Genomic DNA, 19,767 nt, shown 5'->3' on the forward strand with positions numbered 1-19,767 from the left:
GAACCCAGACTGAAGATATCCGTCCCCTAATCCACCGTCCCTTGTCCTGTGCTCCCTTCTAGTTTTACCCTATTTCTTTCCTCTTCTCATATAATTTTCTTGAAAGTCAAGTCCCCACTTGATGTCTCCACTTACATATCTTTATTATCCATTCCTTAGCTCACTGTACTCGCTTCTGTCTACACGTCTCCATTTCTCTCAACTACATTAAAACCACTCGAGCAAAGTTCACCAGTGACTGTTGCTAAAGCCGGCGGGCGCTTTTGAGTTCTTACCTTACTTGACTTCTTGACTGTGTTTAATGTCCCTGACAGTCCAAGCACCATCATATGGTTCTCTGCCAGCCTGCTTTTGCAGATGACCCAAAGATAAGAGTAACTCATAAGGTGACAGGAGCAAGATTGAAAGGGCCTTCCAGTGGCTGGGACTGTACATGGACTGTCTACCTAGCCCCTCCCCACTAGCAGAGATTTAATAGGTACCTATGCAAAATCACAATCTGGTCTTTCCTTGGCAAAGGACCTACACATACAGAGTGGGGTGAACTGTAGGCACCTGGGAGGTAAAAGGGTAGAAGGGAAAGTTGAGAGAAGGAAGATGTTGAGGCCATGGGTATCAAGAGGTAATGAAGTTGATTAGCCAACTTGCTTGTGAAAAATGCCACGTGGTAAAGGCAACTCAAAGCTTGAAGCACATCAGAAAGCAAAATGCATTTATGTTCATAGATACACATATATAATTCTTGTTTAGTAGAAAAAAATCAAAGTTAAGGTATTTGCCTACTTATAAAACCTATGAAAATCACCAGAGGTACAATGGTGAGACAAAAGCTGGGGAACTGTAAAAATTCTAAGCCTGTTATGCAGATAGAATCAGGCAGCAGACACCTGAAAAGGGGCCACACAGGAGCAGAGGGAGGTGGATAAATTAAGAGCTTTATGGTCTGAAGACCTGGGTTTGAGTCCTAGTTTTACCACTAGTAAGTGGTAACTGAGCAAGGTAACCTCCCCTTCTCTCAGCCTCAGCCCCACCCCATCTGTCAAAATAGTATCCTTGTTATTTATATATATATATATATATATATATATATATATATCCCTTAAACCACTGGGTTGTCTTAAAGAGCAAATAAGATAAAGTTATTTTAAGTGAAATCAGCTGATTCATGGTAGATAACAGTACAGAAAAGTAATAGCTATTCCCTTTCCACACAGTGATCCTTCAGATATAAAAGTGAAGCTATCCCATTACTTTTTAAAGTTTTAAAAAAATATTTTCACTATTCACAGATGACCTGACGCTCATCGTACCTAAATTAGAAAATACAGATAACTAAAAAAAATTTTTTAATCCCTCATAATGTTGTGGACCATAGGTCACCATTATATTTTTTGTAAAATCTTCAATGTTTCTATGCATATATGTAATCATATAAAATGGGCTCATATTATACCTACTGAGTTGTATTCTGCTATTTTCATTTAAAAATTGGAAATTTCTTCACAGGTCAGTAAATACAGTCTATCATTCTTACTGGTTGCATAGTAGTACATTTTGTGGCTGTATCACAGCTTATTTAACCATTTCCCTATCATCAGACAGTTAAGTTGTTTGCAGGTTTTTTTGTGGCCATTATTTTGCTAGTGCAAACAGTGCTGATCTAATCATGAAGAAACAGCAGAGAACTCCAGATTGAAGAATGTTCTACAGAACAGCTGGCCCATACTCTTCAAAAAAGTCAACGTCTTGAAAAACAAAGGCAGAGGAACTGTTCCAAGTTAAATGTGACCAAAGAGACATGACAACTAAAAGTTACGTGCGATCCTGAGTTGGATCCTGGTTCAGAAAAAGAATTCGTGCTATGAAGGACATTTTGGGGACTTTTAACTAAATGTAAATATGGACTGAATATTAGATGATACTGTATCAATGTTAATTTCCTGTTTGTGATCATTGTTGTTATATAAGAATATCCTTGTTCTTAGAAAATACATACTGAAATGCTTAGGAGTAAAGGTGTGTCATGTCTGCATTTTAACTGGTTCAAAAAAATAATGTGTGTGTGTGTGTATGTATGTGTATGTATAAAAAGACATAAAGCAAATAGGGTAAAATGTCACAAGTTGGTAAATCTTGGTGAAGGATATACAGGAGTTCTTTGTATTATTCTTGTAACTTATCTGTAATTTTGAATTTTTTTTTTTTAAGTTAAACACACCAGCAGAAACAGCAGCTCTTGTTAAGGGAGCCTGAAGAAGGAAATAGGAGTAAGCCTTGGTGAGCCATCAGGATATTTCACTAGGGAACCACATCTGGAGGAAAGAGTATAAACTGTATTCGGATCAGGTGGCCTAGAGAGGAGCCCTCTCCTTTCCCATGCAGGAATCAGGGAATCGGGAATCAGGGTGATTCCCAACCTTTTCTACTGAAGTACACCCAAAATAGAGGAAATTGGTCTTTTGAGCTGTTTTCACCCTTCAGCTGCCACTGTTATGCTTTGTATCTCATTTCTTCATCTATCTTAGATTCCTTTTTCATTTTGTTGAAGTAACATTTCTTTTTTTCTTATAGGATACAAAGTAACAAATATTTAAAAATAATGCTGAGATGAACATTCTTAAACATATAGCTTTCTGCCCTTGTCTGATTATCTCCTTAAGATAAATTTCTAAACAAATTCCCAAGTCAAAGTTCTGTGCACATTTTTTAAAGTCCATTAATTCATATTACTAAATGCCCTGCAGAAAGTTTTTACTGTGAACACATTAGCCAGTTTCAACAATTATTAACTAACTTCCAATCTTGTTTCATATATACCCCTACCTATTCCTCTCCCACAGAAATATATATATATATTTCTCTAAAAAACAAAGACTTTTAAGAAATAACAACCACAGTACTATTATTGAACCCCTCCAGTGTTTAAGTTTCTCCAGTGGTAAGTGCTAAGTGTTTGTTATTCTCATCTAAATTTTCACAGATTTGAGGAGGGAGAAGCAAACAGAAGTTCTTGAGGTTTTGTTTGAAATCATCTTAAAGGTCATAATTCACTTTATATATAATTATCTCTATATTATATGTTATACAGGTATATATTACAGGCAATTCTGGTAGAGTGTATAAAATCAGACGCTTATTAATCTAGTTTAATGCTAATTTAAACTCTCCAAACACACTTAAGAATATTAGGATATACGATCAAAATAATACAGATAAAATACAATTGCTAAATAATTATTACAAACATTTGTCGGATAGCATGCCTTTAAAAGTCCACACACAAAGTTGAGTAGAAACAGTTTTATATATTCATGTAAATTGCAGAGTTTTACCTGGATTCAGCTAAGCAAATTACTATGAAATAGCTGCCAGTGAAAATGAGTTATTTAAAAAGCAGTTGATTAGGCAACAATGAATTTGTTGCCTAGTCAATTGCTTTTTAAATTTCTAATGAATGGTGGAAATTAGGCATAGTCTTAATTATGTAGTAACAAAGTCATTATTAGCATTATTTTTTATCCATGCTGATACTATTCCTTTAAACTAGTTTCCTGTATTAGGAAGGTGTTTCCAAAGAAAATCCCATGATTCGTCATTTCCACTGGTAGTTATTTCGCATAGCCTGTGGACCAGCTAAAGGGTGAAAACAGCTCAAAAGACCAATTTCCCCTATTTTGGGTGTACTTCAGTAGAAAAGGTTGCGAATCACCCTGATTCCCGATTCCCTGATTCCTGCATGGGAAAGGAGAGGGCTCCTCTCTAGGCCACCTGATCCAAATACAGTTTATACTCTTTCCTCCAGATGTGGTAGTTGCTGTTGGTGCCCTGGCCAGGTCCCTTGCCAGCTGTGCCCCCATCCCACATTAGCTTCGAGTGCACCTTACACCTGGGACCTCTGGTTTCTTGCCCTTGCCTGCTGGGAGCCTGGGAGGCTACACTCACCCTCTTCCAAGGTAGCCAATGATTCCAGGATACAAAATCCTTGTCCCCCGGGCCTGAAGGCAGGACTGCTGCAGCGGGCCAGTCCAGGGCTCTGTGTCCTTGCTCACCTCTCTCCCTCTCCTGCTTCGATTCCTCCCTTGTGAGTTTTTCTTTAAGAGCGCCCCCTCCACAAATCAGAGAATTGAAATAACGTATCAGTCAGGGAAAGAGTTATGCTTTTCTTTTAGGAATTTAAGTTTCAGTTGCAAGTCCACTGATAGTGAATTTTTAAGCAGATGTGTTCATTCCAAGGGCATTGACACAGCCTGCTAAACTGAGGGTTAGAAGTGGAGCAGAAAAGAAAGAATGGGGCCTTTGTCTATGCCTGTCGGAAAATAGAGCATTAAAAGCAATTCTGATAAGATTCTAAGACAACCGCAACTAGATTTCTCATCAGTTTTACTCAGTCCTGTTTCGATTTCCACTTGGAGTAGTCGTCTACTTTTGTGAAGTCATCTGCCTCTGCACCAGAATAGTCCTGGGAATCCTGAGTCTTAGGTGCACTGGAACAGTCTGTCAGTTTTATGCACCTGGTAGCAGTATCAGCTTACACTGAAAAGCCTGCTTCCTTCCTCCCGAGGCTCTGAGACTGTTCTTTACCATTCCTTCCAGAAGACTCTCTCTAGCCCAGAGCTGTCCTACAGAATTTTCTACAGTGGTAGAAATGTTCTGTGTCTGGCTGCTGAACATTTGAAATGTGGCTAAGTAGGACTGAGGAACCAAATGTTTTACTTTATTTAATTTTAATTCACTTAAACTTAGATTTAAATAGCCACATGTGGTTAGTGGCTGCTCTATCAGATGGCACAGCTCTATCGAATTTATAGCAGGGCCCTTTAAGTAAGTGTGAAGGGAGAGCAGAAACCAAGTGCTGAAAGATGGAATGGTTCTGTTTCATTTTTTAGAGTAACCAAAAGTATCAGAATGGAGGAAAATGGAATGCCTTATTAGAGAATTGTACGCAAGTGAATGGACCTACTTGTAACTTTTTATTAACTTAGTGTATGATAACCCTGAGGCAAAAACATATTATGAACAGAGAAGGCCTTGATAAACCTTCAGGGTGTTAAAATCTGTCCCAGTACAGTGTGTGCTATATAATCACTTTCAAACAACAGAGCTATTTTAAACTCAGCCATAAAATCTTCTTTAGAAGTCAATTTATCTGTCACCTTGTTACTACCCAGCTTGAAAAGGTACACAATTTCCTATAGTAGTATTTGGCCTATACAAAATTAACCTAAAGTAACCTGAGCTTCTGTCTTTGACTTAAAACTTTCCCTGTGTTGGAAGCCTGAACTATATAAGACAGTTTACTGTTGAGCTCATTAAAAAATATATGAAGCATATCTATTATACCTAATTATTTCTAACACACACCCCTCCATCCTGATACCACGGGTCAGCAGATGAGGGAGTAAGCCTTTGGTGCTAGCAGCCACCTAGGAGGGTGCTAAAGATGGTTTGGTGTAAAATACCCTGTCCATTTTAGTATTCTGAATTTTGGGCCCGGTCCTGGAAAAGAGCAACATTAGAAAGAGATGTCATGTCAGCATACAGATAACCTGAGAACCCCAAGAAGCCACAGCCTTAGCTGTATTACTAACCGGAGCAACAGTGCTTTCTGAAAGCCACAATAGCAGGTAACATAACCTTAGGGATTTTAACTTCTCTAGAAGTAAGGAACCCTTTATTATTCTTTCTGTCTTATTTGCTGATTTTTCTACAATTGTCTATAGCAGAAACACTCAAATGCAGCACATAAGCATGAAGGTAGGCCTTTTAAGAGTACAGATTTATGTTGGGTGAGGCAACAACTCTGCCTTCATTTAGAAAGTAATTTTTGGGACTTTCCTGGTGGTCCAGTGGTTAAGACTCCACGCTCCCAATGCAGGGGGCCTGGGTTCGATCCCTGGTCAGGGAACTAGATCCCACATGCCACAACTAAAGACCTGGTGCAGCCAAATAAATAAATATTTTTTTAAAGTAATTCTTTTATTGACTCACCTTGAGAACAAACTGTATACTCAATGTGTAGTCCTTTTTATTTTTGTGAGCTACGAATTCTATTTTATATAAGGTTCTCTTTTCAAAAAAGAATTTAACATACCTCAAAATGTACGTATTTCAATATACAGATTTAAGTATACATACACATACTAAATACTGATAGATGGCATTACATTTTAAACCGTAGTTGTTAAAATATAATTACTCTTGGGACTTCCCTGGAGGTCCAGTGGTTAGGACTCCACGCTTTCACTGCCGAGGGCCTGGATTCAATCACAGGTCGGGGAACTAAGACCCTGCGAGCCACGTGGCATGGCCAAAACAAACAAACAAATAAATATAAATTACTCTTTAAAAGCTTATTATAAGACTCTTGGTTTTTATCATCATGATTTAAATTACAACCTAGTGCCCAGAGCTTGTTTTCTAATGCCACTCTCCAATGAAAGGAACCAGGGCTTTTGGGGGAAATGGCTGATCCCAAGGCTAGGGCAGGGAAAGTACAAGATGAGCCTAGAATATCATGCGGTGCCAGAAATTAAGAAAGTGCCCAGGACTTCCCTGGCAGTCCAGTGGTTAAGCCTCCGTGCTCCCAATGCAGGGGGCACGGGTTTGATCCCCTGGTTGGGGGAACTAAGGATCCCGCATGCCGCATGGCGCGGCAAAAAAAAAAAAAAAAAAAAAAAAGTGCTCAGGGGAAATATCAAGACACAGGAGCCAACATAGAGGGACTCCCAACAGCCAAATCTTGGGCAATTCGGGCAACAAAGTAATGCTATTAATGGATCATTACCTATAAGATAAAATTGGAACCCGTGAGTCCATGATGATATAAATAATTTAATAAATAATGACTGGGGAGAAGGGAACGCTCTCCATTATAATAGCATTTCAGCTAATAAACTAAGAAGGAATGATGTTAATAGGAAAGTCAACATTTGACATACACCCCAGTAATAATTACTTCAGGCAAGAATCATCAGTGGATGCTAAAATTGGTGAAAGTTTGATGAGGAACAATATTTACATAGTCTTAGTATCATTCCTCATAACCTTTATTAGTTACAAAGGGGAAAATAGTATCTTTATAGTGAAGAAACCTGGCAGACACTGCCTTAACTGAGTGATCCAAATGAACATCAGTAATGGGACAGATTGGTAGCATATGCCTCCAAATACGAAGCACTGTGAAGGACACACCATCACAGCTGCTGTATTTCTGACCCAAAATGGAATGCCTGAAATTTAATGAGGCCGTACCATTGGACAAACCCAAATTGAGGGAAATTGTACAGAATAATAACTCACCAGTGCCCTTCAAAATTGTCAAGATCATATATACACTATTGATACTATGTATAAAATAGATAACTAATGAGAATCTACTGTATAGCACAGGGAACTCTACTCAATGGTCTGCGGTGACCCAAAGGGGAAAGAAATCCAAAAAAGAGGGGATATATGTATATGTATAGTTGATTCACTTTGCTGTACAGTAGAAACTAACACAACATTGTAAAGCAACTATACTCCAATTAAAAATAAAAGTCAAGATCACAAAGAGTGAGGAACTGTTCCAGAATGATGGAGACTTAAGGATATGCAGCATGCATTCCTGGATTCAGCGTGGTCCAGGAAAGGGATAGTAACGAGACAATTGGTGAAATTTAAATAAGGGTTCTAGATTAGTTAACACTGTTGTAGCAATGTGAGTTTCCTGATTTTGATCATTGTACTGGGTGTGGTTGTATTGGATGTTAACACTGGGGAAGGGTATACTGGAAACTTTGAGAGAGAAAGCAAGAAGAAATAGGGCAGCAGGAGAATCAGGAAGGTGGTGTTCCAGAAGCCAAAGAGATGGCAGAGAACAAAGTGATAAACAGTATCAAATGCAATGTGAAGGACAGTTATACAAGGCCAAAGATAGTGCCCATCGGATTTGGCAAGATAGCAGTCAATGGTGTTCTTTGTCAAAGCTGTTTCAGTCCAACGGTGGATGCAGAAGACAATGAAAGTTTGTTGAGAGGAGATGGGAAGTGAGAAAGTAGATAGAGCAAATATGGAGAGACTCATCACCTCTGGGCCTGGAGGATAAAGGGGAAGAAGCAGTGTAGATGTGGGTGGAAGGAACTGATGTGATTCAGGCCTGATTCCTTCCCTCTCTTCATAAGTTAATGGGTTGAGTCTTCATTCTAGAGTGAATTTGATGGGGTTGAATAGGGATGAATGTTAAGAGCATTACTGAGGGGAACAAGACGGGGAGCTGACCAAGCACTTGTGAAGGATTGTGGAGGGGTGTTTAGGGCCCAGTTGAGGTTTGAGACCGTGAATCTGTAGAGGAACCAACCCCCATGGTTGCGGGGTTTTCTCCTACAGCCCTCCACAGCCTAACGGGTAGACAAAACAGGCTGTGGGTTGAGCCAGGGTGTGGCTTTGCCATTGTGGCAGAGCAGAATTAGAAGGGCACAAAGGACTTCTGGCAGTGGTGAGAGAGTGGTTCATGTGGGATGCAAACTGAACTGGGAAGTCAGGGATGTAAGGGAAGCCGAGAACAGGGTGATAGACCGTGGAATTGGAGGTCTCCCATGGATCTGAAGCATGCTTAACATTAGGCAGGTGGCCAAAGTGAACTGGAGAGGGAGAAAACTCTCAGAAATTGGGGGACTTCAGTTGAAGAGCTGCCATCAGCAGCATTGGAAAGCATCCCCCAGCTGGCCCTGTACCATTGTAGGTATATACATTGTAGGTATATACGTTCCAGTTCGCCCAAAACATTCCCAGTTTATGTGTTATCCCGGCATCTTGTCCATTTTAGCATTTGTCCCAGATTTTTCATTTTCCCACGAAGTGTATTAATAGTTGAATTGAAATAAGCCAGGATGGGTCTGTTGCATCACCACTTTTTAATTCCAGCTTCTGCCTTGGTCTCATCTACTAGCTTGTGAGATGCATGTACAGAGAACCAAATTCTCACTTTAACAGAGAGTTAAACCTAAACAACAACCAGTGATAACTCTTCTCCCTTTTCCTAAGTTTTTCCAAATACAATGTAACTAACAGCTCCCTCTCAAGGACAGTGTGCTGGGTGTTCACTGATAACAAAGCAAGTGCACTGACACTAGGAGTTAAAGACAACCGACTCATTCTTGTCCTGGGTAGGGATTGGGGGCGGGCAGTATTCACCACTGTGCCCCTTGCTGGACACTGGATGTGCCAGCTGGGTGTGCCCGTGCCAAAACCTGCAAGATACAAGAAGCTGCTAGGCCACCAGTCAGTAGGCCAGTAGACACAGGGAATTACATATTTACGTGTATGTAAAATACATTCAGGAAATAGAGGCAGAAATATGTCCTGCCATAGAACGTAATACAGCGAGTAATCTGAATGCTCTTGGTACAATGGTTATGTCATTCATTATATGTTGCAAATCTACAACCCTTATTTTTTTAAATTTGCAGTCCACCCTTTCAGCATGGGTTCAAAAAACTGAAGTGCATAACTGATAAAAAATACCAAATTTGTTATTCAAGAAAGTTGATCATGAATGTGTAACATGAACAAAACATTTTTGATAGTTATTATCACTGACTACATGAAAACCAGAAGACATGTCTACAGAGACAGCATCATCTACCTCAAAGGTTTGTACTTATTTTAAGAAGGCCGTGCAGCAAAGGTGATTTAACAAGATGCAGCTGCAGAGAGGGTATCTTCATATTGCTCGTGAATGACTTTTTTTAGATCAAATAACTTCTTCAAAATTCATTTACTCATTTTTGATTTCAGGTTTCCTTGTACATGATGAAAAGTGAAACAATACCTTTTAATAAGTAGCTCTATTTGCAGGAGGACTTCACAGTTAAATGATGTCAGTTTTATATTGATATCGTGAGATGATTCAAATCGAAAATCAGTTATATTAGTCAGGGTTCTCCAGAGAAACAGAACTAACAGGATATGTGTGTGTGTGTGTGTGTGTGTGTGTGTGGAGAGAGAGAGAGAGAGAGAGAGAGAGAGAGAGAGAGAGAGAGAGAGAGATTTTAAGGAATTGGCACACACGGTTGTAGAGACCTGGCGAGTCCAAAATCTGATGGAGAAGGCCAAGAGGCTGGACACAGGGAAGAGGTGCAGTTCCAGTCCAAAAAGGCGGCAGAATTCCTTCTTGCCTGCAGGGGAGGTCAGCCTTTGTTCTATTCAGGCCTTCAAATGATAGGATGAGGCCTACCCACATTAGGGAACGTAATCTGCTTTACTCAGAGTCCACTGATTTAAATGTTAATCTCATCCAAAAAAACACCTTCACAGAAACATCCAGAATAATGTTTGACCAAATATCTGGGCACCATGGCCAAGCCAAGTTGAAACATAAAAATTAACCATCACATTGGTTAATTCCAGTAATGGTTCAATTTGTCATCCAATTCATGGAATCAAAGTAAAGCTAATGGGAATTTATTCTGATGAAGGCGAAACATCTGACATTGAGAAAGCTATTGTAAATTCAGTTTGAAAATTCAACATTTAGGATAAGTATTTTTTAAATAAATTTATTTTTATTTTTGGCTGCATTGGGTCTTCACTGCTGCACACGGGCCTTCTCTAGTTGCAGCTAGTGGGGGCTACTCTTTGTTGCGGCGTGCGGGCTTCTCATTTCAGTGGCTTCTCCTTGTGGAGCACGGGCTCTAGGTGCACAGGCTTCAGTAGTTGTGGCTCATGGGCTCTAGAGCGCAGGCTCAGTAGTTGTGGTGCACGGGCTTAGCTGCTCTGTGGCATGTGGGATCTTCCCGGACCAGGGATCGAACCCGTGTCCCCTGCATTGGCAGGTGGATTCTTAACCACGGCACCACCAGGGAAGCCCTAGGATAAGTATTGTTGCAGTGATAATTTTTTTTAATAGAAATACAAATTTTGGTGGACCACAGCACCATGGTAAAAACAAGGTTTTTACTAAGCGAAGAAATGTGTGGAGCAGAAATATACTCAGAATTGGTTGTGGTACAGAAATAATTCCTCATTATGTCCACATAAGTGGATTACAAAACTGTTTCTGGAAAGTCAGGAGTGGGGCAGGGGAATCTTGGGTTATACCCATGCTTTCCTTATTTCTTCCTTCATGCAGATATTCTAGTAAAGATCGGTGGCATACATAGCATATTTGACACCCAGAATGACAAAATTATACGAGAAAATTATTTTGTCTGACAAAATTATTTTCTGTAATAATTAGTAAAAAACATTATTTTCTTGATTTCATCTTTAGTTTTAAAACAATTAAAAATTTAAAAGAATACATTTCAATTTTAAATACATTGTCCAAATTCAGTAAAATATTTCATACATTAACCAGATTTTCACTTACCAAACAAAAGGATTACGTCTTGTAGACTGCACTCTGTTTGCTGTGTTAAATTTTAAACACAAGTAAAAGCTCCAAGTTGTCACCTAGAATGACAGGGTTGAAATAATGACTGTTTCTTTGTCTTTAAAGTCACTGGGCTTTCACCATTTATTTCAAATCTCTGTTAAAATACAGGAGTATGTGGTACCATAGGGGCTGGAGAAAGAAACTGCAAGCCAGAAGCAAGCTGGAAGGGTTCTGAACTGTTGGTATCTAATTGAGAAACCAGTGTGGGTGGCTGAGTCCATTTGTGTCAGGGGCCAAATGTATAACCGAAAGTTCTCTGAATTAATTTCCCAGTGAAACAATGATTGTTAAAAGAATAAGTAATAAAAATGTGCTAATACGAACTTCAAAGTCTATATGCCCAATGGAAATGCACTCATGTTCACCAAAAGATACGTAAAAAAACAAAAAAGTTCATAGCAGCACTATTTTTTAGAGAAAGAGACTGAAGCTCTGAGTTCAATGACTTACCCCGTTTCACAAATCACCTACCATCACATTTCCCTCAGTGGCCTTAATGGAGGCCACCAACTTTGTGCTGGGCACTGTGGTGGGTGCTGGAGCTACACAGATGAGCACGTTAGGAATGGAACAACTCTTATTTGCTTACTCGACCTATTGGAGAGTCGGGGAAGATTTTTTCACCCATTTCCGTATCGGGAATTGTGGTGGCAAAGAATATAGATCAGCAAAGGTGATAGTTCCCATTTACTGATGGTGCACTGTCCTAAGTGCTGTACCATATATATATATATATATATATATATATATATATATATATATATATACACATATGCACACACCATATACGTACACATCATCTTCTTTAATCCTCAACGATCCTTGTTAATAATATCCCCATTTTACTGAGACGAAAAAGAGAGGCTCAGTGAGCCTGATTCGCACAAGGTCACAGAACAGTTAAGGGTTCCCCTCACATTTGTACCCTTATCGGGCTGACTCTAGGGCTCTAGGTCTCAACTCTTATATCCAGTTAAAGATTTTTGTTAAAATCCGGCCACGAGTCAGGAAAATGGAAGCCGCAATGCAGTCCAAGGAACCTGAAGAGCCGGCGCCCAGTTTAGGGCCACTGGGAAGAAAGGAGGGCGGTGGCAGGTCTGGGAATTTGGGAGCCTTCTGGATGGGAGACTGAGGGAAAGAGGAAGAGAGGCTGCGCGGGAGTCTCCGCTTCTTTGGGAAGAAAATTCCCACGGCCACCTCGGGAGCGTGGAAACCCGCAGGCTCCCACGGAGGGGCGCGGGGAGCGCGCGGCCGTTATGGGCGGGGCCTCGGGGCGGAGCGGGGGCGGGGCCTGCTGCGCTTGAGCTCTTAGCGGCGGCGGCGGCGGCGGCGGCGGCGGCGGCGGCGGCGAGGAGCGCTCGGGCGGACTACTCTGCTTTCCCGCGCGGCGCCGCCTCCTGCCGCGCCTCCGCCTTCTTCTCGGCCCCGCCACCGGCTTCCTCCTCCTCAGACTGCCCTCAGCCCGCGCACCAGCCGGCTCCGTTATGGCGACCCGCAGCCCCAGCGTCGTGGTGAGCAGCCTGGCCCGCCAGGCCCGTGGCGGCGGCGGCCGTTCCCCGAGACGCGGGGCCGCAGTGCGGGCTCGGGTCGGCGTGGCCCGGAGCCGGGGGGCGGGGGCGGCCGCAGCCTCCTGGGTTCGGCCGCGCGTCACACCCGGGCGGTTGGGGGGATGGAACGGTGAGGTCGGGGTGGCCGCCTCTGGAGAGCCCCGGGAAGGAGGGCTGCGTGTGGGAGGAGAGGGTGGAAATGGCGTTTTGGTTGACATGTGCCGCTTGCGAGCGTGCTATGGGGAGGGGCCGTGGGCCAGTTCGGGAATGATCTGGCGGGGTGAGGGTGGGAGCTTTCTTAGGAGGGGCTCTTCCCTGTCGATTTGCGGTGTGTGGGTGAGGTCCTCGGGGCAGCTCCGTGAGAGGGACCAGGAGCACGGAAACGACCACATGGGAGGCATGCGGGGACTGGTATTTTAATCTAGTTTTGCAGACATTGTAATGATTATTTGTGGGAATGCGCATTGCCTCATTGCATCCTCACGGCAGCCTTGGCAGCGGTAACCATGCCTACCTTTTTACACACGTAGAAAGTAGTTAGCCGATATTAGGTAGCTTTCCCACGGCCCAGAGGTAGCCAGGCCTCGTAATCAGATCTGCTTGAATCCGGATCCTATGCACTTTGATGCTGCAGGGGACAAAAAATGCGAATCTGGTCCTTACCTTCAAGGGCATTGGCACCATAATCCGTCTTTGGTATCCTGTCTCCAGCCTCATTGGTTCTTTTCCTTGTTTCTCGAACAAGCCAAGCTGCTCCCTCCCCTTACCCTCCCTTTTTGATCACGCTTGCTAAAATAGCCAACCCTCTCTCAATAGTTAAATGCCTTAGCCTGCATTATTGCTATTATTATTATTATTATTTTAGCAGTTACCTTATTACCTGTTGATTGTCTCTCCCACAAAAACATAAACTTTATAAGGGCAGGAATCACCGCTGTAACCCCAGCGTGTAGTACAGTGCCTGGCATGCAAGAAATTCTCAGTGATGGTCTGTTGGATGAATACATTAAATAATTAACCACTTGAGCCCTAAAAAGGGAAGGGTTCTAGTTCATATTAGGCATTGTGACTTAAGGTAAAGAGTAGTGCTCTTAATGGAGTCTGGCCTGGGATCCTGCTTGCGTGGGTTATTTACTAGCTGTGTAGCCTTGGGTAACTACCTTTCTGGATTTAAGTGTCTTATGTATAACTGAGGTGCTAACTACCTCATGGTGTTATTGAAAGGACAGCCGGTCTTTGTGAATGAACAACCTTTGCGTGGTTCCTGACTGGGAATAGTAATAATATCTATCGATGTGTTTACCTACATAGTCCTGTTTAGTCCTCAAAACAACCCTCTAACAAAAGTATGATTATCGTTTTACAGATGAGGAATCCTTGAAGCCTCAGTGAGAGGTTAAGTAACTTAACCTCTTAACGTAACATACCCAGTGTCACACAGTTATTAAGAGGAGCTCAGACTCAAACCTAGGTCTCTCTCAAGGAGGGTCCATACACTTAAATGTTATGCTAATAGTAGATACTCAACTGTTTTTATTCAGTTGCTGAGGAAGTTAGATGCTTTTAAGCTTTGGGGTCCAATGGCTGCACCAGCATATAGTGAATTATTTTTGCTAGAACTGGCTGTTAGTTTTGTTTGAGCATCAAGATATTCATTGTGTTTTCGGTTTGCAAATTCCTGTTCCTTTTTTTATTTCCATCCCAGAAATTGTCTTCATGTTAGCAGTGACGGACACTTAAATAGTGCTTACTGTGTGCTGGTTACTAAGCCCTTTACACATATTAACTGGTTTGATATTTATTTAAAAAATTTATGTGGCTCAGAGAGGTTAAGTAACTTTCCCAAGATTACCCAGCAATACTAGGATTTGAATCTAAGCTATCTGGCCCCAGAGTCTGCTCTTAACCTCTCCACTTTTAGGTTCATAGTGACAGTAGTAGATATTTATTTAGTACTTACTATGCTTTAGGCATTGAAGTAAATATTTTGCAACATTATCTAATATAACTGCCCTAAAGATACATAATAGGAGGGAGAGAGATAAACACTAGTGTGACCTTGGAGGCACAGATTGGTGAACTGTTGATAACTTGCCCAGTATCACTTAGATGAAATTGACCTGCAGATCTGCCTGATATGACCCATGCTACTTGTAACTATCTCTCTAAACTTCCAGGGTAAACTTGGACACACTTGAACAAAGAACAAGCTTCTGAATTTTTGCAAGTTATTGTGAAACATCAGATATACATTATGTGGATAAAATATCTTCTAAATTTCAGGATGGTAGTGCTAGAAATGTAACCCTTATTAACTGGACTTAAATCTTACCCTGCTAATAATTTTCACAGAATTGATAAAATAGTGCATTTTTTTGGTCCACAACCCTATCATTGTTATCATCAGGGTTTAGACTGACAATGTAGACCAAAATTATTCTTGGTGACCACCAAAAAATGGAGCAGTTGAGTTTGGGGGTTTCATTCTACAAATTGATTAACGTGACATGCATACTGTAGATTCATCTTAATTGTTTTCTGTCCATTTTTTGTATCTAGGTGTCACAGAAAGTCCATAGGCAGGAGGTAGGAAAAAGACAAAAGGACCAACCAGATCAGCAGAGAAGAGGGGTCTTGAAGTTCTCTTTTAGATTTCTGTAGTTCACTAGGCAGTAACTGGGCCATGTCATTCTTTTCCCCTGTGAAGAGATGATAAAGATGTGCTAGTGTGCTCTTCTTCCTATCTGTAATTGTATATTGTGTGCATTGGTAAGATTTATATGCTATAAAAGTGTCAACCACCATCGTTAATATTGAGACTGGATTGTTATTTTCCTGCCAGTGGCTACCAAATTACTAACAAACATTTAGAATAACTTGCTACTAATAAGAATTCAAACAAACACTTCAGATTGCTATGAAACTACTATCTTCAGCACTGTGCTTCTGATAATTGATAGGCATTTATGTTTTGCCCAGAATTAACATGCCTGTTGTTCCACTGTGCACACTGGAAAGGAAAGATGATAGTATTAGATAGTAGTTATGGGCCCGCTTACGTAGAAGCAGGTAATAATTTATCCCTGAGTTGGATAGAATGCTGATTTTAATTCTTGTAACCCTTAGATTCTTGTAAACCTTTTAATTCTTCTCACATTTAGGGATAAATGCATCAGTAGTTCATAATTTTGGTCTTACGATATCCTGAGTTGTCACAAATTATCCCAAGGGGATGACACATCTGCTTTGGGTTTTTCTGAGAATTTTAAAGTGTCTGAATATAAAAGGTAAAAATATGCCACCTAGCCATTTCTGCCTATTCTAGAAGCTTGGAATTATTGTTGGTTACTAGGAATAAAATAAAATGTATTTTATCTATTACTGTACATCTTTTAATTCATATTTTTAAAGACTCGCTTCCTCACTTCCATTTAGTCTTGTTTGGACCCAGGAACATTGTCATTTTTTGACCACAAACAGGCTTAAGCAATCCTGCTCACAGATGATGAATTGATGTTGCATGTGTTGTCTTAGCTCGAGTTAATTTCCATGCTTACTGTAATTTTAGATAGTATATCTCTGTAATTAGACATGTGTAAACCACAAAATTTTTCATGTATGGAAACCATTATTATCGATGTGACACATAGTTATTAAGAATTTGTGGCTTCAGTTTTACTGGAAAATAAAATTATTTTGGTAATTTATGATAGCAAATAGACAAAAGATATATAGTAATGTTACATTTTCAATAATCTTTCATATTAATAAAAGTGCCTTGTAGATTTTACCATTAACAAGTATATTACAGATAGGTTAGAATTTGAGAGCTATGTTTTAAAGCTCTGAGGAGATGCAGTCAGATTTCTGAACTGTCTGGGTAAATGGTAAGTAACTGAGAGCTATTAATAACCTATCCTTTGGCCATTTCTGGCTGAACTGGAAATCAGAGTAGGAAAGGTGGATCTGCAGAGAAACCACATTTCATTTGTTTACCACTTCCAGCCCCTCCAGGGCTCTCCCCCAAATATTTTGGGGTTGGGCCCTCCCCAAAGCCATCCAGGACCTTCTTTGCGATCTTCAGCCATTTTATGTTAAGTTCATATGTTGAAGCTCTAACCCCCAATGTGATGGTATTTGGAGATGGGGCCTTTGGAAGGTAATTAGGATTAGGTACGGTCATGAGGGTGGGGCCCTGGTCTTTTAAGAAAGACACCGGAGAGTTTCCAGCCCCAGCGCTCAGCACACAGATAGCTAGGAGAAGATGGCTGCCTACAAGCCAAGAGAAGAGACGTCAGAATGAAACCTACTTTGCTGGCCCCTTGATCTTGGACTTCCCAGCCTAAAGAACTGTGGGGAATAAATTACTGTTGTTTACGCCACCCGGTCTACAGTATTTTGTTGTGGCAGACTAATGCAGTTCTTTTAGAAGGTGTTGGTAATAACCACGTGCTTAGACATGCAACACCAAGTCACAAATAATAAAACAGATGTGATTTATACTCATATACAAAGTTGGGCATTGCTATTGCCTAGTTGATTTAGAAGGCTGTGCTAATTCAGTATCAGAGACATACCAGTCTAATTTACTCAGTTTATATCCTAGGCAACAGAATATAATGACTACTTTAAGCTTGATATTGCTTTAGGAGGGAGTCATTGGTGCTGGCTGACCTTGGGTTCCATGTTTATCTTTAGTGTGTATAACCACTTTTGATAATCACACGTTTGTGGGCTTGTGAAGTTAGATTTGGTACAGATTATAAGCTTTAATGTGCTGTATAGTTAGTTGTATGTGTATATGTCTTTTCCATTAGATTATACGCTCTTTGAAGGCTCTAAATTTATAATCATCTTTGTATCCCCCTACAAAATCTATTGCATAGTACCTTAATCAAGGTGGGTGCTGAATGCATTTTTATATAATTAAACATATTGCAATCCCTTCCTATCAGAGTACCCACTGGATTGTTAACTAATCCATGTTAGATGGGGTTAATTAATACCAGATATTAACCAATATCAGATGGAACAAATAAGGGCTGATAAGATTAAAGGCCACCAAGTATATTTCTCTCTAGCTCTTCTAGAGATTGAGATTATTAGCCCTGTTTAATATGAAGCTTTGGTGCTTGGGATGATTAAAACAAATTCCTGTCTATTGAATTATATCTTCTGTTATTTCTTATTGTCAGTGGTCTAGGTGCAAGCAAGGCTTCTGAGTGAGAGTTTGAGTACCCTCCTAAACTCCCATAATACTTTTTCTGTATTTTTAAAATAGTTTCACACTGTCTTATGGTTTTTCATGTATATGTCATATCTTCTACTGCACTGTAAGCTCTTTGAGGGTAGTTGTGTCAAATTTATCTAATCCTCTCTAGTATGTACAACATAGTAGGTACTCAATAAATATTTGAATGTTAGTGATAAGAATTACAGGTTCTGAATAAGGTCCTCACCATTTAAAAATTACTATTCTAATACATATTTGAACATTAAATATGAATTTTTAAAACTTGGATTTTTCATTAATGTAAAATTGAGAAAAAGTGATGTTGGTGCCTTGTTATCATTTAAATAAATTGCTTCCTGTTTAACTTTATTTGAAACATACACAGGTACACATATTAGTATAATGAACCCTCATGTAGTCCTTGCCCAGTTCTGACAATTATCTATGCATGGCCAAATCATATGTTTCTTAAATTGGGACCCCCATAAATGCACCCCATGTATTTATAGTGAATTATAACAAAGTTGTGAATTTATGCCTAAAGTACCTCAAGTGATACAGGTTTTATGAATTCTTATTTTTGCCTTTTGGGAAGAGTTATATTGACATGTTTTTTTTCATCTTGAAATAACATATCAACCCTTTTACACTGAATGTGATATATAAATCTAATAGTATTGATTGAAAATAAAACCTTTTGAATTGGAAAAAAGAGTCTTTTAAATTAAAAAACATTTTTTTGCCACGCCACACGGCTTGTGGAATCTTAGTTCCCCAACCGGGGCCCTCAGCAGTGAAAGCGCAGAGTCCTAACCGCTGGACCGCCAGCGAAGTCCCTGAATTGGAAATTAATTTGGCGTGTTGACAGAGAGAGAATTCCTATTTGGGGGGGGGGTACATCTGTGCTGGTCTGTCTGTGTTAAACTGCATGTTTGGGATGAACTCTGGGCAGAATTCACATTGGCTTTGATTGAGACAGACAAGACTCTTGAAGTTCTTAGGCTGCCTGCAAAACCCATAGCCAGGCACTGAGCCATTTTCACAGAACCAGTAGGCTTTATAAGTGTTGCATGTTTCAAAGAGTCCTGGGTGGGTCCTGGTTTATGCTTATGGCAGAAGCAGTGAGTAACTGGGAGGAAGGGGTGAGTAAGTCTCAGGGAAGCCATTTTGGTGCTCCGGATCTTGACTTTAAAAGCACTATGAAATGGTACGTTTTCATTCTTGTCAGGTAATAGCAGATCTGTTCTGATGAGCCTGATATCAATGTTTGTCCTCTCGTAGCATCTAGCAAGGTCTAGCTCTTCTTTTCCCAGAACTTTTAACTAAATTTCAGTTTATAAAATTTAGAAAAGTAATGCTTGCTTGTTATGAAGCATTATAAAAGTAATGCTTACTTGAAATACTCTTGTAGGTGACACAAATGTCCTAGTCCCATTCTTTTTTTTCTTTTTTTTAACATCTTTATTGGAGTATAATTGCTTTACAGTGGTGTGTTAGTTTCTGCTTTATAACAAAGTTAATCAGCTATACGTATACATATATCCCCATATCTCCTCCCTCTTGCGCCTCCC

The 19,767-nt window shown here is 40.3% G+C and overlaps 1 protein-coding gene across 1 annotated transcript in view; it reads left to right on the forward strand.

Annotated features, from left to right (window-relative positions):
* Positions 1–12,754: 12,754 nt before the first annotated feature.
* The window catches only part of HPRT1 (hypoxanthine phosphoribosyltransferase 1), a 31,983-nt gene continuing 24,970 nt past the window's right edge, over positions 12,755–19,767 (forward strand). The window contains exon 1 of the mRNA XM_029241439.1: positions 12,755–12,927. Coding sequence (XP_029097272.1) covers positions 12,901–12,927 — 27 coding nt within the window. The 5' untranslated portion in view covers positions 12,755–12,900. The remainder of the gene's footprint in view (positions 12,928–19,767) is intronic.

Source organism: Monodon monoceros, unplaced genomic scaffold (genome assembly GCF_005190385.1).
Source record: "Monodon monoceros isolate NGI ecotype Baffin Bay Population unplaced genomic scaffold, NGI_Narwhal_1 Super_Scaffold_22, whole genome shotgun sequence".
Taxonomy (NCBI): Eukaryota; Metazoa; Chordata; class Mammalia; order Artiodactyla; family Monodontidae; genus Monodon; species Monodon monoceros.